We start from the raw sequence: 24,673 nt of genomic DNA, 5'->3' as shown, positions 1-24,673 counted from the left end.
TTTCCTGATTGACTCCATAAGAGTGGAAATATGGCATGTCTGAGGAAAAGATATTGAGGGGTCTTTATGTAAAACTACAATTCTTTTTTGGATCTTTGGTCTCTTTTGATTGTGAAAGGACCTGCCTATCTCATTTCAGAAAGGCAGGCCATACATAGAGCTGAAGATAGAATTGTTAATCCTGTTATCAAGAATACAAAAGCCACAAGTTAAAGTTTCTCAATAGTTTTTTTGGAGTGTCCTAATTTTATATACAGTCAAGGGGGCTTAATGGACTCAGCAAATTGCCATGAATTTGAGTTCATTTAGCAGGTAATTCCTTTAAGGAAGGTTTACTACTTTGTGGTAACACGAAGTTTAAAAAAAGAAGAAAAAAAAATCTCCAAACTCTATAACTTGTTTTCCCATCTCCATACAGATCTATGACTGAGAGACGTTCAGCTTCTCAGGCCTTGTTGAAGTTGTAAACAGTTATCAGGTGGTACCTCAGCAGTAATCTAGTTGGTTTGTGGTGCCTAATTATCACGTCACCATGTAGTGTGGATAAAGTGACTGAGATCTGCCAAAGGAACCAGACATGAGAGGTTTTTTTGATGGTTTTAAGCAAACCACACATCCCACTCTTCCCTTTATAAGCTATGCATTTACAAAGTACAAATAACATGGAACGGCATATGAAAGGGATTAAAAGATTGAAAAATGAGTAACTTTAGTGGTTGAGTCTTTAATTAAATGGGCTTTCTTTATATGGTAAACCTGGAGAGCCTGTAGAACCATTTTTCTTAACAGTGTAGAAGGCATGGGGTGGGGGGGTATCTGAAGAAACACTCTTCCAGCTCTATGGGACCTAACGGTGTGGAAAGGCCTCAACCAACTCGAATTCTGTCTGTCAATATTGTTGTAGCCATGTTGGTCCCCGGATATTTGAGACACAACACAGGTGAGGCAATACCTTCTATTGGACCAATGTCTGTTGGTGAGAGAGACAAGCTTTCGAGCTACACAGAACTCTTCTCCAGGTTTGTGGAGCTTGAAAGCTTGCCTCTTTCACCAACAGATGTTGGTCCAATAAAAGATATTACCTCACCCACCTCGTCTCGCTAGAATTCTGTGTGACCGCAGCAAGCAGCACAAAGCTAGAAGTTTAGGGATATGTTTTGGGCCAATGAAATCAATGGAAAGTTCTGCTCTGAAACTGATGGCATGACATATAGCCCTTGGTTTCTATTTTAGAGCCAACCTATGCTAATGAATCATTTCTTTGTACTACTGGTCTGAATGGAGAATAAGCAGGAAAACAGGTTAAAGGGTTGAGTAAGCTTGATAAGTAGGAAGTATGGATTTGACCCTGTGAAATTCTGTGTACAGTCAATGTTTGATGAAGTTTTTGGGAGTTGAAGTTGCTCAGCATCTTGTGGCAAGATGCTAAACACTTGCTATATCCAATTACAAATCGCACCCTACAGCATACTCCCTTCAACTCAAAGATTCTGTTCATACAATCTTTGTAAGAAAGGAAAGAATGTGAAGCAACTCATGATGAATTCAGATGGTAGAGCAAATTCTAGAGTTTTGCAATCTGCTTGCAAACAGTTTGAGAGAGGCAAGAAATCAGTGAATAAATAATGTATTATTAATTATTTGTTCAGCTTTAATTGTTACAATAGGAAACTCAAATTCACTTTAACCCAGTTTTTGGAAATCTGGTGAACCTGCATCTAACCTCAAGTAGAATTTCAGCTCCTGTCAGTCTTACCTATCTCATAGAACTGGAAGGGACCCCAAAAGGTCATTGAGTCCAGCCCCCTACCTTCACTAGCAGAACCAAGTACTGGTTTTGCCCCAGATCCCTAAATGGCTCCTTTAAGGATTGAACTCACAACCCTGGGTTTAGCAGGCCAATGCTTAAACCACTGAGCTATCCCTCCCCATATGTACTTAGTTCATTCTGTCTAATCTAAGTTGTTGAGATTTATAAATATAAGGTGAGCCCATTTGCTAAAATCTCTGGGACATTTGATATGTAGGAAAAATACATATCAAGTGTGTAATGTGGCCTGTTGGGTTGGAAAGCAATGCCAGATAGCTTCTAGAAGTAACAACATTTGATCTGGTGGCCCCATTACAGCTCATCTGACTGGAAGGTGGATATCAATTTGTTGGTTTAGGAAGGAAACAGCATCCTCCACCAGCATAACAAGGGCTTCTGAGCTGAGCTAACCAGTTGCAACTTTAAGACCAGTGGTGGAGCACCAAGGGTTAGGCTGCCACGCAGGGACTACAGGTTTTCACCTTGCTTCTTGCCCAGGAGTATTAAATGCCCATGAAATAGATGGTGGTCCCTTTTCACCTTTCTTTTTTCTCTTGCAGCAAAGGAAGTAATTTACATAGCCTGATATGGGGTTTACCATCGTCAGACTACTGGTAAAATTGAAGGCCCAGGGTGAGGCCTATTGATTAGCCTACAGCTGGGAATCTCATCTGCACTATAGCCCCGTTTGGATATTTAGAGGTGCATGTGTTGATTGCCAATCAGCTGACTGATGATGAGAGTTGTATTGACTGTATTGTGGTTAGGCCAAGGGTCATACTGAATATTTAAAGTGCTGTGTTGGGGCCAGGTAGGGTTGGTACCTGTCCTTTTCTTTTTATAAGATCATCCCTGTTTTAATGGAAGGAGCCCATGACCTGGAATTTAGGCTGACAAGACACCTTATGTCCAAAAACAATGGAGAGCCTCCCACTTACAAATAAGCTACATCTGACCTGAGATCTTTGTTATCATACACAAATGTTATTTTCCTCAGTCATGGCATTCCATAGGAGTATGACTTGGGCCGCTTTTTAAATGTACAAATGCAGTAGCCACTCAGGAAAAAAAAAAAAAACATTGGATTTCGTAGTCTGCAAACTAGAGAAGTACCAGCAGGTAACCAAGGTGAGTGTGAGTATCTGGGAAGGATGAGATAGTGAAATGATAAAAACGGATCAGGAAAATTACCGTATTTTCCGGCGTATAAGACGACTGGGCGTATAAGACGACCCCCAACTTTTCCAGTTAAAATATAGAGTTTGGGATATACTCGCCGTATAAGACTACCCCTCTTCCAACGCACACCAAAAAAAAATTAAAAAACCATCAGATTTGATTTCAATATGGTAATTTTAATTCAAATGCTTATGACATGGAGGTACATAGCAGGAAAACTGTCACTTATAAACATAAAGCTGTTTGTCATCAAACATGTAAACATAAAACAGTGCAAGTGGATTAAACTTTTCCTAATTCACTCTAAAGCTGAAAGGAAGGATAAGACAATAAACCCATGGGAGCTGCCATGCTGTTTGTTTTCTAAGCTGTCAACCAAACTGGAACTGATGATGATAGGAGGAAGATAACAAACAAGAGAGAGAGAGCAAGTGCCGGGCAAGTCCCTGGCGAGTTAGCAACGCCCATCATAACTGCAAGCTACGGTATTTTTACAGGTTTTGCTGGCGTGACAGTTTCCCTTTAAAAGCCTTCAAAATCCTCCTGTTCGTCATCTGATATCATAAGTACATCAATGACATCTTGTGATACATTTGTAAGGCAGTCATCGTATGGATCGAATTCCGTATCAGATGGTGTGGTCTCAGCTTCGGCTTCCTCTTCATCTTGCCACAAGTAGTCGTCCTCCATACCATCTAATGAATTTGATATGCCACACTTCTTGAAAGACTTGATTACTGTTTCTGCATCAATATCATTCCAGGCTTTTATGACAAACTTGCACAAAACATCCAACTGTGGAGCACGCATGTTTCCTCCTTTTGTGAATGACTTTTCGCCGCTAACCATCCATTCATTCCACTGTTCTTGAATGCGATCTTTAAATGGCTTGTTTAGGCACACATCCAGTGGCTGTACCAACGATGTCAATCCTGCAGGAATAACTGCCGCATCTGTGTTTAGTCTTGCAAGCATTTGCTTGGTGCTGGGAGTTAAATGAGCCCTGAACATATCCCACACCAGTAGACTACATTTTTGAATAAGTCCACCTGGTCGCCTGCTCCATACATTATCAAGCCATAGCTTTACCCCTTCTTCATCCATCCAGCCTTTTTCATTCACATGTACAAAACAACCAACAGGGAACTTGAATTTCGGCATTGTTTTTCTTTTAAAAATAATCATTGGTCTCAATTTGGCGCCATCAGCTGTGCATCCTAGTACCACTGTAAAACTGGACTTCTCATGTCCTGTTTTAATTAAAATTGTTTTTTCACCTTTTTGATGGACAGTTTTATTTCCAACCATATCAAAATTCATTGGAGTTTCATCCATATTTCCAATACTACTTAACGCATAGCCATGTTTAGTGCGCTGTTGTATTACGTATCGATGGAAACTATTTACTTTGCTATCAAGATCTGCAGGTAATTTTGGGGCAATTTTCATCTTTTGCCTCAGTACCATATTATGCCTTCCCATGAATCTAGTACACCAGGATACAGTGGCCTTAAATCTGTTGCTGTGATCTGGGTTAGATTTGGCCCACTGAAGTGCAAACAAATGTATTTTTTTTCGTGTCACTACATAACCGTTTTGGCGATGCTCATTCACCATGTCTGCTACATGTTTTTCGAGTTTTGGCCAATGTGGAGTGCCTCTTCTTAATGCACACTTACCCCTTGGCATACTCTTTAATGCTTTTTCATTTGCTTTCCAGTCCCGAACCATCTTTTCTGTTACTCCATATTGTCTTGCAGCAGCGCAGTTATTATGTTCCATGGCAAAGTTTACAACTTTAAGTTTGAAACTGGCTTCATATTTCTTTCTTCTTGCTGGTGGAGCCATGATGGGGTTTTGACTGTTGGACATTTGTATACTGTACTGTATGTACTGGTGCTATACTGTATGAACAGGTACAGATACTGGTGCTGTACTGTATGTGGTACCCAGTATACAACAACCAGCCAATCACGGCAAGCGATGTACCTTACCGGCGATTGGCTGGTTGTTGTATACAAAGCCTGCTTGGATTGGTCAGCTCTCCCTGCTTGCCCAGCCCTCCCTGTCTCCAAGACTATCAGAGCGGTAGCGCAAACACGCCTCTTTCACCCGTCTGGCCCGCCCTTGTATCCTATTACCTCCTTCTCTGCCTCTCAGATCTCGCACATGCGCGCCTGCGCCGCTTCACTGCAGTCCTCAGGAGCGAGATCTGAGAGGCAGAGAAGGAGGTACGGTAATAGGATACAAGGGCGGGCCAGATGGGTGAAAGAGGCGTGTTTTTCTGGGCACAGCGCTGCTCTATCTCTTTTTTTCCATACCTCGGGCGTCCCGGACGCCTGCAGCTTGCTCCGCCCTTCACTTACACCTTCCCAGTGAGGCACCCCCTCACCTCGTCATCGGGCGGGGATGCGGCCGTGGCCGTTTTTGAGCTCCCTCCACCATATGCGGCGACCGCAGATTCTCCAGTCCAGCTCGGAAGTTTCAGCACCCGCCCTATAAGACGACACCCGGCGTATAAGACGACCCCCGACTTTTGAGAAGATTTTCCTGGGTTAAAAAGTAGTCTTATACGCCAGAAAATACAGTACTTTAGTATGTAGATTCAAACCACACTTTTCTAGTTAGCACAGCAATAACCAAGGCAGATTATCCTCCAAATACTGTGGAAAATGTCACTCTGTAAACACTATAGATTGCTTGAATATTTATTAAAATAGACCAAAAGCTGAAAGTATCTGGGTAAAACAACATTTATCATTACTTTAGTTTGTTAAATCACAGTATCTGTGAACAAAAAAAATAAAACTATAATTTTCATGTGTCAAACATGGGAAAAATATAAGAATAAACACTGGAATTAAACTGGGCAATTTTTTATATCATCTTCTGTTTTACAAGCTGCTGGTTATGCTATTTAACTCACATTAGTTACTAAAATGACTAATATTTTTTAAACTCACTCCATGATGAAAACAAAAACAACTAAAAGGTCCTATTACCATAATTTAACAGAAAGCAGAATCATATTTTCATTATCCAGGAGAACAATGTTATAAATACATCTGTTTTTCATCCACAATTATATAAATAATAAACATGCTGCCATTGCAAGGATTTTAATAGCTGATTATATGTAAGCAATATTATGATCTACGGGAGGGTGGCATGAGTTTTCATCATTCATTTTTATTGTGCTTATTCAGTGCCCTTGTCTTCATCTGAAAAATGAGGAACAGACTTCTTTGCTACAACGTTATCCAGTCTCTGTCCTTGCAGATATGGGTTCACACTCTGAAAAAAAAAATTTTTTTTTTAATTAAAAAGATACTGATTAGGAATGAGAAAACATATCCCTAGGGTAACTAGCAATAATGGACATATAAAACAATTTTTACTGCTCTGAGGTCAAATGTAAACTGATAGGTTGTCTTCCCAATGATCTGTCAGTCAAGCAGACATGCCAATATCATTACTCTTGGAATGTTTGTGCCCTCCATGTGATTACTCTAGTTTATTTGTCACTGCTCTAGTGATTCCAGTCCAGCATAGCCTAGTTCCACTATATGGAAAATAAGAACCCTAAGCTTCTACCAGACCAGACCAGATCAGTAATATATTATATGTGTTTTATCCGAACAGGAAAATAAATCAAATAAACTCAACGGATTATTCACATGCATACAGTGTTTATGTGATTAGGGTCTTAATTTGTAATGTTTAGTAAAAGTAGGATATAATATAGTTCCATCATGCAGCTTTACAAATCTTTGAGGGGAATGTTCATACAAAGTTTATTTAAAAAGAATTGATTAAAACTCATACTCTGGTTGTTAATTTTTCTTCTCAGTGCATGAAGAACAAATAGCTCCCAGGGAAAGATTTTAATATTTATAAATCAATTTTTCCCTAAATAAGCTTTAATGCAAAAAATAATCTATTCCACTAAAAGTAATAAAGGCCTTGTACCTATTCTGCAATCCTTCAAGGTGTAGAAATAAATGAGAGGATTGACTAGAAACTTTAGTATCATCTAAATAAAATGCTAATGTCTTGATTCTCTTCTTGTCAGTGGAAAAGGGGGAGTGAGAGGGCACTGGAACTATTATCCCCATTTTATAGATGGGAAATTGAGGCATAGAAAGGCTAAGTAACTTGCCCAAGGTCACATAGGAAGACTGTAGCAGAGTAGAAAATTGAATCCTTGTCTGCCAAATTCCAGGCTAGTGACCTAGCCACTGAGCCACCCTTCCTCTCATATGAGGATAATAAGCATTACATTCCCTGTTAAGTCAGGCAGCATGCAAACAGAGAACATCTTTCTTTCTTTTTGATGTGCACATTTCACTAATCTTATCTTGAAGTGCAGTTCTACTATGTAAAACTACGCCACGTATCTGCTCCCAGAGGCACATCTGCTTACTTTACTGACTTACAATCCGTTGATGCTTTTTCTCCCTGTTAGCACTGCAAAACCAACACAAGTTTAGGAGAGGGAGGTGGATATTCTTCTAGTGGATAGGGAGGAGGATATTCTAGTAATCATCAGAATTGATTATTAAATTCTGATTGCAGAATGTTTATTGTTGGTGATGTGTGAATCAGAAAGAACTCAACTTGACTTCCGACTTCCTGGTTGAGATTGCAGGGTAGGAAGTTAGAAATTTTTTTTTACTTTCTGCTTCAATTATTCCAAATAAAAACTACTCATTTTCTAATAAATATGGAACCCCTGATGCTGTATTTTACAAGGTCACTTTTCAGTGTGGAAATACACTTTAAATTTCAAAGTCCCATTTTCTTCTTACAGAGAAATGCAGCAGCAACAAAGTTGAATGATAAATACCTTTTCTGAGACAGAGGAAGGGACAGAAGCAGTGAGAGAAGTCAGGGGTTAGTGATATGGAGGGTGCAAAAATTCTGCGTGATCACTGGACTGTGTGTTAAGTCATCAGGAGAAGAACCCATTCAGTTGTGTTTGTGACACAGCTGGATGCAGAATAATGTTCCTTATTCTCCTCTCACAACCGGGGTTAAATCAGTAGTAACTTCACTGAAATTAATGGAACTACACCAATTATAGGGACAAAATCTGCTGTGATTTACACCCTTACGGCATGTTGACGCAGGCATCTGAGGGCAGAATTCTTTTCTATAGGGATCTAGCATTGGCAGTGGATTTTACACATACCTGTCAGTTTGAAGGAGAAATTATCCATGTTATTCAAAATCATTTCCTATGCAAAATAAAACCTATTTAAAAAGCCAGTTAATATAATTCTTAGATTTTACGTGAAAGCTTTTCACTTGAATACATCTTCTGAATGCAATGCAACTGGCTGTGATAGAATAATAAAATTTAGGCTTAGTGGACTTTTATGGAACCAGGCACTGTAGTTTATCACAGCAATGTCCTGATTTGAAGTAGTATTCTAAGTTATAATACAGATGTATTAGTCCAATTCTTCATTTCAGCAATACGATTTTACCTTTTTAATCTTCATCAGCTCTACACAGAAACAAGATATTAAAATGAAAACAAGTTGCGTTCTGACAATTACCCTTTTTCTTCTTTTTGGTCCACTCTTTAGCTTCTCAAAGAGTAAATTCTTATTCTACAAAAAATATAAATATGGATCAAATTTGGTTAACTCGTCTTTTAAAGCAAGACTATATTATTTAAATATTAGCATATGAACATTTCAGAAACTAGTTAGATCAGAATGTCATGTTATTGGAAAGATAAACCACAAGGAAACATTTGGATTACTGCAGCTATTAATGCTACATTTTGCTATTCTTCAGGGATAGTCAGTGTCATCAACAATTATAAACACAGGCATATTAGATAGTCTGAGATGTTATACTGAACTGTAATTTTTGTGTGTGTACAGGGTCTCAGTGAGCAGGGAAATTATTAATTAAAAAATACAAGGAAGCTGGGATACCAGTCTGTTGTAGCTCTCTTCCTTTTTTTTTGAAATGGTAATTGTACCTGTTCAATATTTTTCTTTATATATGCTTTCCAAATTCCTTTAAAAAAATCGTTATCTTAGTCACTCATACTGTTTCTGTGAGTATTTTATTCCACATATTTACTATTCTCTATGCAAAGAAGTTCTGCTGAAATTCTTTCAGTGCCCAATCCTTCCTTTGTTTAAATAGTGCCCCCCAATAAAGTTTCTAAAAACCATTTGGTCTATAACATGTTTAATAGAGTGAACCTTTTAAAATCTGCCAAAAAATGTCTTGGCAGAAAGGAAAGTTATGATGAGGAAAAAAATATGACTTTGTGACCACAGTTTTTATAAGTGTTTCCACATATTGCTATATTTCATACAAGTAGTGAACTCAAATAAGGTCTGGAATATCAGACACATGCTCAACAGATTTTGTTTCAATTCTGATTATACTTTAGAAAAAAGAAGGAAAAAAAAAGAAGCAACCTGAATATGCAGTGAGAGAAGAACTACATTTTTAAAGGCAAACACTATATAAACAATGCCATTAATTCTGTTATAAACAACTGACCTAACATTGATCATATAAATAGAAGATGAGAGACAAATTCATAAAACATTTCTACCCTCTGTGCAGCCTTGATATGAGAAAAACAAACATTTTAGCAAGCTACAATGACATCTGCCAAAACTGTCTGTTTTGTACATTTCATGTTCATTAAACCCAAATTCACAAGGCATATCTCTTGCCCAACCTCAACTATTTCATCTGGGGTGTGCCAGAAAGGCAAAGGAACAGAGAGGAAATTGGCCAAAGAGAGACATTCTTGGCTACAATCATTTATGCAAACTCACTTGGGGAAAACTTCAATTTAACATTTTAAAAAAGGCAGATGTGTAAATTATTCCCTGTAGGAATCAGCACATCATTTGCAGTTTATCTTCATACACTGTTTGACCTTAAACTTTTCATTAATGGGGGGAGGGGGGAGTTTCTGTCATAGAAAAAAGTGCATGGCTACTAAAGCTAAAACTCGTATCAGGCAGGAAAATTCCTCACAATTGAACTGTTCCTGCTCAACAAGATCATATTTTGTTTAGTCTGTTTGGAAATGATTTAAGACCATAACTTCCATTTAAGTATAATATGTAGCACAGAGCCGATCGGGTTATGGAGCATGTTCTAAGATTGGGTTCATGTAGTAACAGCAAATCTGAAAATATGTGCCTGTGAAGGGGCGTATGTGTTTGGGCCTCAGAGCAGCATACAGCTCATACAACCTGGTGGGTGGATGATTTCCTTCCCCTTCTCCCTGTGCATTTCCCTAGCATCCAGCCCAGTTATTCAGTCTGGGCATTAAGGTCTGAATTTGGGCCTAAGTACTCAATTATGATGTTTGTAACCAACCTGGCTAATGCCATAGATTGGTGCATGAGGGGTGGAATCTCTCCTTAGATCTCATTGGTGATAATTTCAAGCAAATGGGGTTGCCCACCTCCATGCTTTGGATTTACATGACCATTTATCAGAATTTACTTAAAGGAAAAATGCAATAGCAATGCAGTACACTTACTACCTTGAGGAATACTTTTTATCATTCAATTCAGAATCTCCAGGTCACATAGTCTTTATGTCTGAAGTTTTATGTACAGTACCAAATAAAAATATACCACATTGAATTGAATAATGTGTTGTTATTGTCCAGCATTAAAAAGGGTCAACAACCCTTGATGTAACCCTTCCTAATAATCATTATTGCTGCCCCAATGTTTAGAAATGTGCTTGGGCAAAAATGTGTCCACATAATTGGTGCTCCTGATTATTACAATTGCTGTAAGTCAGTTATTTGATAACAGGCAGGTAGCATGCACAATTACCATAGAAATGCACATATAACTGTGTACCTACATTTCTAAAAATCTATTTTAAAACATCCAAATGCCTTCAAAATCAGGCTGAAAAATGATCAAACTCCTTGTTCTTTAGATGGACAATCCACTGATGAAAAGCCAAATGGCAGGGAGTACTGCAATCACACCATCCCTATGTTTTGCTCAATGGTTCTATTCTTGTGAGCAAGCAGTGTCAAAATTGATGAGAATCCCTCCTTCTAACTCAGTTGTGAATTACACCTCTTTTGTAACATTTCATGCCACCTGCTCTTGTTGAACAGCAATTGCTTTCAGCTATACTAGCCTGACAGGGCTACCATAAAAATATGAACCGCTATCCTTCGCCCATTCACTAAAAGATCCTCACCCTCACTTGCTTACATAGAACCATCCCTGATGAGTGGGAGAGACATCTTTCTGGGAGACAAAGATGTAACGCAACAGACCCTGGTTGTTGGCGGGCAGAACTGAACTGAGGACCTCTGGAACTTAGTGCATGAGCCTCTACCACATGAAGTGAAAGCCAACTGGCTGTTAGCGAGGGCTGTAGAGCAGACTCATTTAACTCTCTCTCTAAGTGGTCTTGGTGCCACTAGATGGGACAGAACACCACACCCAGGAGGTGTGTGAGTTACAAAGTCACCACCCAAGGTCAAGTTTTAAAAGCAAAAAAATGATCTTTCTGAGATGTCCAAAAATTACACCTTTGCTCATTTCAACACTTGGAGACTCCAGCTCCAACAGGATGAGATTAAGCTATCATATTATACTGTTCTGCTTCCCACCATCTTTCGATATTAAGTAAACATAATAAAAGTCAGTACAAACAGAAATCTATAAAGTGCTAGCTACAGGCTTTCAACAAGATCTAAGGATCAGGGATGGCAATTTCTTTCATATTGAGGTCTCTGTCTTCTGGTGCACTTACATTCCTGCTCTCCATTTTTTTATTTTTTTTTTAAACTGGCTCTGGTCCACCCACTCTAACTGATAAACTAAACCAGCCCTGTTTCTAGCCTCAAGATGAGGTGGAAATTCATGTTATTTAGTACAAACAAATGTTATTAAAAATGTCATTGTCTTTTAATTCTCTATATGTATCATTATGAGTCAGATTGCCTGACTGAACTCTACTGCCTCTTCTTTTTCCTTGCCTCCTACAGCATGAGCATGTTTAAAACTTCTGGTGTCAGCCAGTCTAAGAAATATTCCAATGTGAAAGACTAAATCGTCTCAGTGGAAATTTTTCTGGTAGCCAGCAACAGCTAATGCACCTCTCTAGATCGATGCCACCAGTTTAAGAGATAAGCTATAGGGTAGAGAGAAGCCGAATCCAGACGGAAAATACTTCCCTATTGCAAAAGAAGGTCTGACCAGAAGAAAAAGGAAAAAAAGAAAACATTCTCTGGCCAGAAGCTAGGAGATTGGAGAACCAGTAGTTACATGCAGGAGCCACCAGACTCATGTCATCTCAGTTGTCTCACCAGCCTCAGGTCTATGGCTGGAAAGGAAAAAGAAAGCATTTTCTCCATGGCAAGAAAAATTAATTCATCATACTTTTAGGAGCCCTTCCCCTCTGAAGCAAAGATCACTATTTATAAGAGTTGGAAGTGAACAAGCCAACCTATGGATGTTTCCATTTCAGACAAAAAAATATGAATTGACACAGATGCTTATACATGAACAGATAAGTTTATCATTGTTTACATATTAGTATTCCCATTAAATAACTGAACTATATAGATTTGGCACAAACATGGACTTGTGGACTCTGCCATATGAGGTTATTTCTACCATTATTTAACTTTTATAAATTATGTTTTCAGACTTGAAGTAACAGTCTCTCCCTCACACACACGAGTGATATACAACTACACAAGCACTCAAGTAAGTTATTTTATTGTTTAAAATCTATTTCTTCCCTCTCTTTCATACACAAATCAACATTATTTAACCTGCAACTATCATTTGGCTTTGATTATTAATATTAACACATGCTGTCTGTCTGCTCTGGGAGCTGACAAACGGAGCACAAACAGTGTAGTTCACTGACCCAGTGGTGCCAAGATCAAAAAAGGGGCTTGGGTTAGGGCAGTGGTCCCTGCCCTAACGTGCCCTTGACAGTGGGCCAGGTTTTGTGCTGATATAGAGGATACCCTGACTCTATGGGTATTGGGGTGCAGTGATTCTTAGTTACAGGAATCTACAACCTCCTGTAACATAGATCATTTGGGGAAATCTGGTTTAGAATAATACAATATTTTACCCCTTATGTCTATACCGTCCTTAGCCCCTCTACTGAGACTGCCAACGCATGTGTCAACTAAAGGCAGCTATGGTAATATTGGGGGGAGTCAAAGGATGTGGGTGTACACAGTTGTGTACCGGACAACTCACAGGCTATGAACAGCTAGTTTTGGTCACTCACTTCATATCTAAGCCAGATTCCAAACAATGACCTAAAACCAAACGGCCTGTACCACTTCATCACATGGCTCTTATTTTTAAAATCTCAGTTAGATAATTTTTAGACTGCCCTTCAGCTATAATTCTCCCAGAGTAAAATCCACTTACAACAGCAGCATTCGCTGCATTTCTTTATCATTTTAATATATAGCAATGTATGATGAGGAAGCAACTGGGGCAACTATCCTGGATCTCAACAGAACATTTGACCATGGATATTAGCAGCTGTTTCATCTCTAATTAAAAAGATCTGGACTTGGCTTTGCTGCTGCCTCATAGAATTTTGGTTGGGGAGCAAACAATTTGTTTTAATCCATATGTGGGAAGTTTCTTCCTGAACTAGTAGTAACTGATGAAAAACTAAAAAAATAACCCAACAAAGCTCAAGATAAGGTATCTTACAATATTAACTAATGATTTCCCACAATTTGTTAAGCGTATATCATTAATGACAACCTAGTATGATATACCCTGGTTCTGACATATTGTTATAGTCCAAAAACTTGCAGACATGTTTTTATAGTCTTCAAAGTGGCATTATGAAAATAAATTACTTATGAATAATAAGAAAACTAACAATGTTATCTGGCATAAATAGTAAACTGAGTTCACCATCTGGTGTTTTTAATATTACAACCTTTGATGCTAATTATTTAGACTTCAATAAGAGTTTCCAATATTTGGATTTTTGGCTTGACTCTGTCTAGAATTTTAGGGATCATATAAGTGAAGTAATTAAGGCTATAAATCTTAAACTGGGCTGGTCCTAAATGATGTATCATCGTCTCGTGATTACAGCAAGAGAAGGCGCTGCCAAGCACGTCTGTTTATCAATATCTGCATATGGAAAGCTGGTTTAGCATAAGTTTAGCTAAACTAAAAGAGTTACAACTATGTATGAGATTTCTTGATTTGTTCTACAAGTACTAGTGGGTCATTGGATTTATCAGGTTCATAATCATCAGGCTTTAGGACAAGTGATAAGCTAGAGGCTTCTATTTTCTGTAATTTTCATTGCCTTTTGATCAGTAATATATTTTTCACTTTTTCTTTGCCATTAATTTGACGTTTTAAATAGGTGTAGGTACAATCTCTTTAAGAAGTTTCCTTTCAAATGATTCTTTTTTTCAGGCAAAAGGAACCCATAGCTTTTTCCTTACAGTTGTGTGGTACCATTTAGCAGACCCAGCAGTCATAATAAATAAGAATAATTTACTTACCCACTTGCCGAAGCTGGGATAGTCGTGTTCTGGATCAAAAAGGTGTTGGTGCAGCTGGTATTCTCTACTGAACTCTGCTGTGTCTGGTGTGTTTTCTAGACACCCATCGTCAGCTGCAAAAAGCAATTAGAAAGCATTAACTGCTTACCAACTTGCAAAGTGCACTATGAGCAACACATATTTAGTTGCAACATTTCTTAAATTCAGTTATGCAATACAAAACTTTAAAAAAAACCTGGGATACTGGAAATGCTACACAGCTTTTCTCTGAAAGGACTGGGTCAGGGTATTTTTAATTTTTGTAAAAATCTTTTTAAATTCAACCCATTGGAAGCTTGAAAGTTAAATCTATTTCTTTTCCAATTCCACTCCTCTTTCCCCCGCCCACCACCACACTCCATCACTCCCAATCAAGGGCACAGACTAATTTTTTTTTTTTAGACAGAACACTGCATTCTTTCAACTCTTAAAAAAATCCCCAGTGTTAAAAAGATGTCTGTGCAGTTTATCAGCTACCACAGGATCTTTCTCTAGAGTCAAACTGGTTTTGGTGAAGAGATTTCAACAATTCTGTTTGGGAAGCCCATGGCAGAATGCCTATGTTAGCCCAGGTAGAATCTGCTTTAGCAAGCAGCTTCCTGAATGGAGCTACATTTCTGGTTAGCCACTCTGTTCAGGGGAACTGCAGATCTTTAACATGGCACTTATCCCCTATTTCAAAGCAGTTTGAGGCTGAAGTTTGCATAGCAAAGGCAATTCTGCAGTTCAAATAACAGTTTGACGTGTCCAGCAACCTCATTTGAGATACAATGGACAATTCCTGAAGTTGCATCTCAGAACATCAGCAGGATTGATATTCAGAAAACCTGTCTGATAAGTTTGTCAGCAGGTTGTATTGTTCTTTGAACTTGGTGTCATCACAAGAGAACAACTGGACTTTGTAGGGGCCATTTTCCACCTACAGCTGTTATGATGATATCTCTATTTTAGATATTTAAATGGTACCCATCATCAAAGTAGCTGAGCACTTCACAATCTCCTCAATATTTATTCCACTCTGTATGCATCCGAAGAAGTGGGCTGTAGTCCATGAAAGCTTATGCTCTAATAAATTTGTTAGTCTCTAAGGTGCCACAAGTATTCCTGTTCTTTTTGCGGATACAGACTAACACGGCTGCTACTCTGAAATCTGTAATTTATGTATCCTCAAAACACCTCTTTGAGGAAGGGAAGAGCTGTTATCCCCTAATAATACAGGGAACTGAGACACAGAGACACTAAATGACTTGCCCAAGGTCACACAAAGTCTGTGGCAGATCTCTAGAATCCTAGACTAGCTCCTTGATGACAGCTCCTCCCCAAGAGAGGAGGACGGCCCTCAGTATTACAGACGCATAAGTGCCATTTTCAAACAACTTCTAAGACAAAAACTAACAGTAGAGACAGAAACAGACTTGAGGAATGCCTTGAAACCTTTTATGATCCAACACAATCCTTCTCGAACCCAACTGTGTTGAAATATAATGACCCAGATGAAGGACAGTGCATGGACCTTCTTCTGCCACTTGTTCAGAGATTTGAAAAGGCATTTCTGTTATCTGTTGACCTAGGTGCTTATGACCTGTTTATGGCACTAGATAAAGAGGTAAACTAGCAGTAGTTGAATTGGCAAATAAAACAAGCTAATAACATTGGTGCAGAACCAATAACTTTTGAGATGAGAGGACACAATTAATGAAGATTTTGTTAACTTGTCTTCCATGCCTCAAGAAGGGTCATTTCAGAATAGCAGCCCTGCCAAGTACAAAGACACCGAAGCCGCATACATTACAGGTCTACAGAGACAAAGAGCCAATAGGAAGCATGACTGGAATAGACATCTATGCTGTCTCTCTGAGGTGAAATCCTGGCTCTATTGATATTAATGGCAAAACTCCTGTTGACTTCACTGGGGCCAGAATATCACTCCTAATAAATAAATCTTTAGCCTAGAATTCAGCAGGAAATGAGAGAAAGTAATTCTCTTAAAGTGGTACACTCTCGTTGAATATAAATAAAATTATTCATAATTTCATTTTTTTTTTAATTAAGAAAAAAATCAATTGTTTCAAAATCCTTGTTGTAAAACACTGAGGGTCTGATACTGATCTTAACTGGCTCACTGATTTCCATATTAATACCTCAGTAAGAGATCAGAATCAGGCCCTGAAATATTCTTTCATTTTTATGTCTGTGTGTGTGTATTGTCCGTTGTTTGAAAAACTCATTCATTTTTGTAAAGAACTGCTGCAAAAGTTCATCATGACGTTATAACTATGAACTTGCAAATCCTGACGTGGGATGCAGCAGGCAGCATAAAATTGCTGTGCTTCAGTAGAGGTCTGAGCAGAAGCTACATGTGGTGCAATTAAGTTTAAACACAAGGCACCAATCCTGCTTACTGTGATGAGTCTCAAGCAGATTGTGCTTCTGCTCCCTTACTCTCAAGAGTCTAAAGAGACATATATTCAGTCTACATCTTACTAATGAAATGCTCGGCTACTCAATCCCCATTCTGGCCTATTAAGAGTAAACTAGACTCGGCCATGCAGCAGCACCCATTAATGCAAACACTCCTCACTTGGGCTGTGCAGGAAAAGTCCAATATGGCACATACTGTAAAACACTTATGATAGATGTCACCAGATAGTGCTGTTGCACGGTTTTCCAAATTCTTTTTCTTGTGTTCAGTCTTGGGAAGACAAGCAGTGTTGTTAGGTTCTGGGCTATGCAAAGTTCTGTTTAGAGACAATTTCTGCATGGAGGAAGCTGTGCAAGCAGCTAAAGGAATTTACTGTCTGCTTTAGTCTCGGATTAGCATCAATTTATAAAGACAGTAGCTCCTTGAGAACTGGGCACTGATGTTGGACTGAGATTCCTGCAAGAAGGGATTTCCCTGCATGATGTTTGACCTCTTCTGTTCTAGGAGTGTGTGTGTGTAGATAGATAGAGAGGTATAAATAAATAAATAAATAAATAAATAAATAAATAAAAAGTTCCACTTAGTATATACTCAGACTCTGCAATCATTGATTTCTCCTCTAATGGATATCCAACCTGCCATGCCCTGGACATCTGCTACCACTTGGCTGCTATTGGGAAAAGGAGCAACAATATAATAATTATGGACAAAGGTAAGATTAATCTTTAGGCATAATAGGTATAGTGCTAGGGCTCCTGGTTCAGGAATAATGTCTTTGCTTGATGATATCACAGTAATGCTATCGTGCAGAGGCCAGAGTCTGTGAGGAGGATAAAACTGTATGCTCCACTGGAGGAATGAAGAAGCCCTGACCTAGCAGGGGCAAGAATCCTAACTCCTACTACTCATAGTAGAGGTCTCCAGCTTTGGTAAGTACCTTTGGTAAGAGGGCAGCCCACCACTGCCACTTCCGGTTCTTCGGGGTGGCGGGGGGGAGGGTCAAGGCTCTAGACAACTGCTTTGATTTTTTTGTCAAGATGGGACTTGCCTTCTGCCTTCCTCCTGACTACTGTTCTTGCCATCACTGCAGCTCTTTAGACAGGCCAACAGGAATGGAGACTATTACCACTGCCTGGAGGGGAAGGGACCTCCAACCTATTGCTGGAGCCTACAGCCTACTTCCCTCCTCCCCAGCCCACTGTTGTTGCAGGCATCAGTGAGCACGTCTACACAGTTTTTTAAAACCTGCGGGAGCAAGTCTCAGAGCCCGGATCTATGGACTGGGATTGCAGGGTTCATACTACAGTGCTAAAAACAGCAGTGCAGACACTGTGGGTTTGTATTGGAGCTAAAGCTCTGAAGCCCATTCCCTTCCCTGGGTTTCAGAGCCTAAGCTCCAGCCTGAGCCTGAACACTGACACTGCTGCTTTTAGAACCAGAGTGTGAGGCTGAGTCTGTAGAGCCAGGCTCAGAGACATGCTGACATGGGTTTTATAATGCAATGTAGATGTGCTCAGTGTTAGGGATAAGCCCAGAGAGAAAGGGGGCCCCAGCCACCGCTGCTATTCCTCACTGCCTTGCGAGAAACCCTCCTGAACTACCACTGTGCCCCTCATCCTAACTCCCACCCAAGCACAGAAATCATTTGTAACTTGCCCTCTGCCACCTGAGCTGTGTAGGGTACTGCTCCTCAACCATTCCCGAGTAGAGGGCTGTGCATGGGTGACCCAACACTATCACCTCAAGTCGGGGATGGGGCTGTAGCAGGGCTGTGGTGGCCCTGTCTCAGGGCCCGAGATTGCCTTAATCCAGCATTGATGGATACCAGCGTTACTGTATAAACAATAACTTGGAAAGATTTGTTTTCCACTAAACAAATCCACAAACCTCAAGGAGGAAACTCTCTAGTAATTTTTTTGCTTAATATAGTTTTAACAGTCACCACTTGGACACAGACTTGAGTTTCCACTTAAGGCTCTGAAAACCATCCTACTGAGATACTAGTAGATATAATCTCCACTCAGAATGTATCCATGAAAGAACATTTCACAGTCAGCAGCACTTTTCCAGGAATGTTCTCAATTCTCATATCGGGATGCATCATCTTAGGCAAAATCATGATTATTTAGCTAAGAAAAAGAATAGAAGGGAGTCTTTTAAACATCATTCCATTGAAGTCCCAATTTTAATCTTGCTCTTCTAACCACTAGCAGAAGATCTGAGGGGTAATATACAGAAGAGAAAATTTGCCTGCAGTAGGGAAAAACATAATCTACACCTGTCGGACAAAATGTTCATTGAACTGAATATGAACGTAAGATACTATTTCAAAGAGAAGCAGTCACCATACTTTTTGCCTCTCTCGACATAGCAGCAATCGGGAGCTCTTCATACATTTCATATAAAGTTATCATTAGGGCTGTTTGGAAATTTTCAGAATTTTGACAAAAAATGGGGAAAAAATTGCAAATATTTTTATGAAAAATATTTTTTCTTTTCTGATCATCTCTACAGCTAGTCAGAACATTTAGTTAAAAGATTAAGGAAAATTGTGTTACTGTATCTCATCCAAATACCATTACTAAATACTACACAGAAAACTTTTCTCAATTATGAAAATACATCTAAGTTCAGAAATTTAAAATATGGTTTAAATGATATAGTACTCACTCCCATTAGAGCCCATTCAGCTCCCATTGCAAACAACCAGATTTTAGTCACTGATTTAAGTGCTGGAACCCTGAGGGCGCACCACAGCTGAATCTGTCCCTTAGTAAACTACGAACTCACATGAATTGTGCCCAGGGTATCTGAAAGGATCAGCTAAAGCTCTAGGATGAAGACCGCTTTGCTTTTCTGGCACAATGGAATTTTCTACAATGAGGGTAAAGCTCATGCAGGAAACAGAGCTTTCTTGGGAGTCAGCCCAAGACTGTGGAACGAACATCAGAAACTAAGAACCATCACTACCTCACTATCACCTATGGTAAGTGCAGACCTTGCTTTCTCAAACATCAAGCAGTGTGTGTGTCTGAGAGTCTGTGTGTGGGTAAACAAACTCCAAAACAAAAACATTCTTCTGCTTCTACTTATGGCTGCGATTTAGTCACAAAGGTCACAGAAGTCACAGATTCTGTGACTTCCAAAGACCTCTGTGACTTCAGCCAGCCCAGGCCATGGGCAGCAGTGGGGACTCCCGCAGTTCCCAGCCACCATGAGCAGCAGGGGGAACGCCCAGAGTTTGGAGCCACCAGCGGAGGGGGACCCTGGAGCTTCCAGCCCACCCGCAGCTGCCCAGGCTCTTCATTATATCATGGATATTTTTAGTAAAAGTCAGACAGGTCACGGGCGTCCGTGAATTTTTTATTATTCTTCATGACCTGTCCATGACTTTTACTAAAAATATTTGTGACAAAATCTTAGCCTTACTTATACTTCCCCCACAGTGGAGAGGCTGAGAGAACAAATGTGATTTGGCCCCACTGTCTCTCTGTCATGACCTGTTGGAGGCGGTGGCAGAGGTGGACAAAGTGGGGGATGGAGATCCTTGCAGGTAGGGACCAGGCTCCCCAGAGGGCTTGTCCTACTTGTTGCCCCGGCTCCACATCGAGTACCACCACCTGGGCTTGGCCCTCCTGGTGCTGGTCTCACACTTCGCCCAGGTGCAGTTCCACCTCTGCCAGGTGGCGCAGGCCAAGCCCTTGGAGCAGCAGTGGCGCCTGCGCAACCCTGATGACTTTGCCTTCCATGGTTGCCTGGCTGCACCAGGGATGGGCTCAGGGGAGCCCAAGCGAGTGGCACCAGGTGGAAGCTGGGGTTTGTAACTCCCGCAGGGTGCAGCTCTGGGACAGGGGAGCCCCATCATTGCAACTCCCCCACAGGGCCTCCAAGGGTCTCTGAGATGGGGCCAGCTTTAAGGTGCAGGGGCTCATCACCCTCCCCCCCTTCCCTGGGGATTGAAGGAATGGGGGTGGGGTAATCCAGCTCTTATTGGAGGGTGACGGATTCTGCTGCCTACTTAATATCAAACCAATTACAAAATAAGAGTTTAGGTCCTGCACAACCCCCAGTTGACCACTCACCTGCACCTCACACACCCGTGCCCCAAGGTCCCCTGCACTTCTGTCCTGCAGGCCCCCTTAACTTGCAGTACCACTACACCTCTGCCTTGAGGGTACCTGTAAACACACCTACACCTGCCTGTCATGATGGAGGGTTGGCTGAGCCAAATTTGAATGGCATTGTGACCCCATGCACCACACTTCTCACTACTGTAAGGAAGTGAGGGGGCCACAAGTAAAAAATAAAAAATAAAAAAGCTCAGTTGGAGTATGATTCAAAAAAGGTTGAGAACCTCTGACTTAATGCACTATTGGAAAGTGCTCAGATACTATGATGACGAGCATGGTCTAAAGAACCTGAATAGAATAGAATAGAATAGAATAGAATAGAATAACCTGTGTTTCCAATAGGGCAGGGATTTGGAGGGTCAGGATAGCCTTGATCTTCACTGAAATCCTTTGGTATATTATCTCCTGTCAACTCAGCCACAATATTTGGGATATTGCCATAAGGACCCAAGTGCTGAAGACCTTCATGAGCACCACCTAATGAAGACAGATTTATGCACATAATATTACAAGGTTAAAAGTAAGATTTTGCTTTAGTTTTTCCAAGAAATCCAGGCCAAGGTTTTCAAAAAGAGAGCCTCATTCAGGCTCCAAACCCCACTTTTAGCACTTCTTCAGCACTTTTGAAAATTGTGCTGAAGAAGTGCTTGAAAATCTTAGTTAGATCCTATAAATGGATTAGGAAGCTTAACTTCAGGCATTCATATTTGAAAACCTTGGTCTACATTTTTTATAAATACGTAAGAGATAGGTAGGAAAATACTGAAACAAATATTTAATGTTTGAGACAATAGTGGAACTTTTACCATACTGTAATCTTCAGCTGCAAATTATATCATTCATGACAGTGAACAGTAATCATGTTGCAGGACAGAATTGTCCCAAGAAGACAAAGTTAAAAAAGAAACAGCATTGTGTGTACAGTTTGAAGATAAATTCATAAATTCAGTTGTATGTATGAAAGGAACTCAGATGTTATAGTAAAGCTGGTTATATACACTATAACCTAAAATATATTTGTGCCTCTAAATAATTCTTAAAGCTGAATTTAAGTGCTTTCCTAAAGTAATAGAAATAAAAGTGAGTAATAGCTCAAATTGTTAACAGAAAATATATCTCATCCCCTGAGAATGAGGAGTTTAAAAGGGGCAGCCCTGTGCCTTAACCCACCCTTTTGCACGGTGCAGGCTGAGGCAGCCAAGCTAATGGCTGGTGCCTCCTTGTGGTGGATGTTCAGTGCAGGTACTCCATAGGAAAGGTATACAGTGACCAGATAAATGGCTTGGAAAAGAGACTTAAAAAGAGGTGTTTGGTAAAGGAGCGAACGGGGGGTGGTTGGGGACTCCTATGATTGGTACAGCAGGGAGCCAACCCCTGTTATTATAGCCCACCTTAACCCACCTACGAGGGGGTAGGAGTAGATGGCTAGGTCCCAGCAATGGATTTGCTAGCGGGACCTGGATGGAGAAAGAGGGGGAGCTGGTAAAAGCCCCACCCCCCAGTAATTATGGAATAAACATGGGGTTACCTGCACTGTACACTTTTATCTCCCAGATAGTCCCAGACAGCTAATAATAAAGTTGTGGCCTGATTAAATTCATGTCAAATGTCTCCTGTCCTTCTTTCGGTATAGCCAGACAACTACAGAACCACATAATCAATGTGTGTTTGTACATCCATGTATGCTGTTTGGGATAATGGGACAATCTTGCAGATAAAAGCATATCTATACTTGTACATGGTACAGACCTCTTGGCACTGAAGCTCTGTCCATAAAGGAAACAGAGGTATTTAGCAGGCTCCAGTGTGCTAAATAATAAACACGTTTAAATGTACTGCCAAACATTCCCTTGATTGAGTACAATGCAATCTTTAATATTAATATAAAGGATTGTTGCCTTTCAGTGTCAGTAGTCAGGATTTTTTTCTTCTTTCCAAAAGATTTTCAGATAATTGCACCTGTTCTAATACCATATTTTTGCACACTTGAGTGATTTACTCATGTTTGCAAAGTTAATTTCTTTTAAACCATGATAAATAGCATATCCAGCAATGACTGAAGTGGTCAAAATGAAGTGCTGTGAGTGTACCAGACAGATATTTTATGTACAGTAATTCACAAACTTTATTAATTTGAGCACTGTAATATTGTTGATTTTGATAAACACTTTATGGTTACATACAATGGAGCTACAGAGTCACAGTAATGTGATACAAACATATACACTATCATCCAGGAAAGATAGTATAAGACTGCTCTCTTGAACCTGGTACTGACCAGGAGTTAAAACAAAGGAAAATAGACTAAATATCAGAAAACCACTGCTTATTGGCAAGATCTATTATACTTCCAAGGGAAGCAATGGAAACACCATTGTTTGAGTCATTGGACTGGACAAAGCACTAGAAAAATATGCTATAAACCATAGGGAATAATCTGGTACTGACAGAGGGATGCACCAGATGAATGTTTAGATGTTTTCCATCTCTAATTTCTGTGGACTGGTTTTTACCACAGCCCTTTAACAGTCAGAATATGTCAGATCTGCTTGCTTGTATTTCATTTTCTTCTGCAGGATGAGCAAGCAGAGCATTGCTTTAGGTGTCCTGGGTAGAGGTTTCTATATATTTATATTTAAAGTCAATTTCAAATACTGCATACATGCAGCTAGCTGCTGAGACTGGTATTTGTTTGTATGCGGCCTGGATTGCTACAAAAGAAATGCAATTTTGGGAGTAAATCTATTTCCCTGCTGCTGCCATCACTGCAGCTAACGCTGGTCAGAAAATTTCAACAAAAACTAAATTGATAGAAAACAGAAAACAAATTACACAATTTCACCCCATTTTTCCAAAGAACTAATTGCAACACACTTGCTGGGAGGACAGAATAACCACCCTGCTCTGAAAACAACCACAAAGTGCAGCAATTTCCCCACTATGATATTGAATGCCCTCCTTGATAACACATGCCAACAACAATTTCAGTTAGCCTGTCTTGTTTAAATCTTGCTCTAGTTGCTGCTGCCCATCTACCAGGAGTACAACCCAACTGAATCTGCATGCTTAGGAGCAATGACCCCTGTCAATTACAAACAAGGAACACTTCCCTCAGCTGAGTCAATTTAACAAAACAAGTGAGCAGCAGACTTTCATCATCTGCACTGAAACTTAAAATTAATGTAGAATTTTTAAAGACAAATAGAAGGGATTATTTTAAAAAAAGAGGTGGTTTGGCCAATGTTAGAAAAGAAAGAATAAACAATAAAACAGATCGTGAATACCAGTGGTGAGTAAATATCCCAGATGAATCCCAGATCCCACATGAAAGCCCTTTAAAACCTTCACTCCCAAACTCATGTTATCCACTCTAATTTTTGTGTGTGTTTTTAAACACGGCAGGGCAGATTCTTGAATGTATCCAAGCTCTGCACATATGCAGTGAGAAGGGGCATTGCCAGGGAGCTGCAGCTCCATAGTCCTGAGCCACTCAGCCCCAGTGCAAATTGGAGCCACAGGGGAGTAATTCTAACTTACACACTGATGTAAGGTCC

The 24,673-nt window shown here is 39.9% G+C and overlaps 1 protein-coding gene across 1 annotated transcript in view; it reads right to left on the bottom strand.

Moving 5' to 3' along the window:
• Positions 1-5,724: 5,724 nt before the first annotated feature.
• The window catches only part of LOC117876684 (neuroendocrine protein 7B2-like), a 69,983-nt gene continuing 51,034 nt past the window's right edge, over positions 5,725-24,673 (bottom strand). Inside the window, exons 3-6 of the mRNA XM_034768983.1 lie at positions 21,447-21,596; positions 14,529-14,641; positions 8,551-8,604; positions 5,725-6,283 (exon numbers count right to left, since the gene is read on the bottom strand). Coding sequence (XP_034624874.1) covers positions 6,188-6,283; positions 8,551-8,604; positions 14,529-14,641; positions 21,447-21,596 — 413 coding nt within the window. The 3' untranslated portion in view covers positions 5,725-6,187. The remainder of the gene's footprint in view (positions 6,284-8,550; positions 8,605-14,528; positions 14,642-21,446; positions 21,597-24,673) is intronic.

The sequence above is a fragment of the Trachemys scripta genome, chromosome 4 (genome assembly GCF_013100865.1).
Source record: "Trachemys scripta elegans isolate TJP31775 chromosome 4, CAS_Tse_1.0, whole genome shotgun sequence".
In the NCBI taxonomy this organism is placed as follows: Eukaryota; Metazoa; Chordata; order Testudines; family Emydidae; genus Trachemys; species Trachemys scripta.
This window is presented reverse-complemented; position numbering and strand designations above follow the sequence as displayed.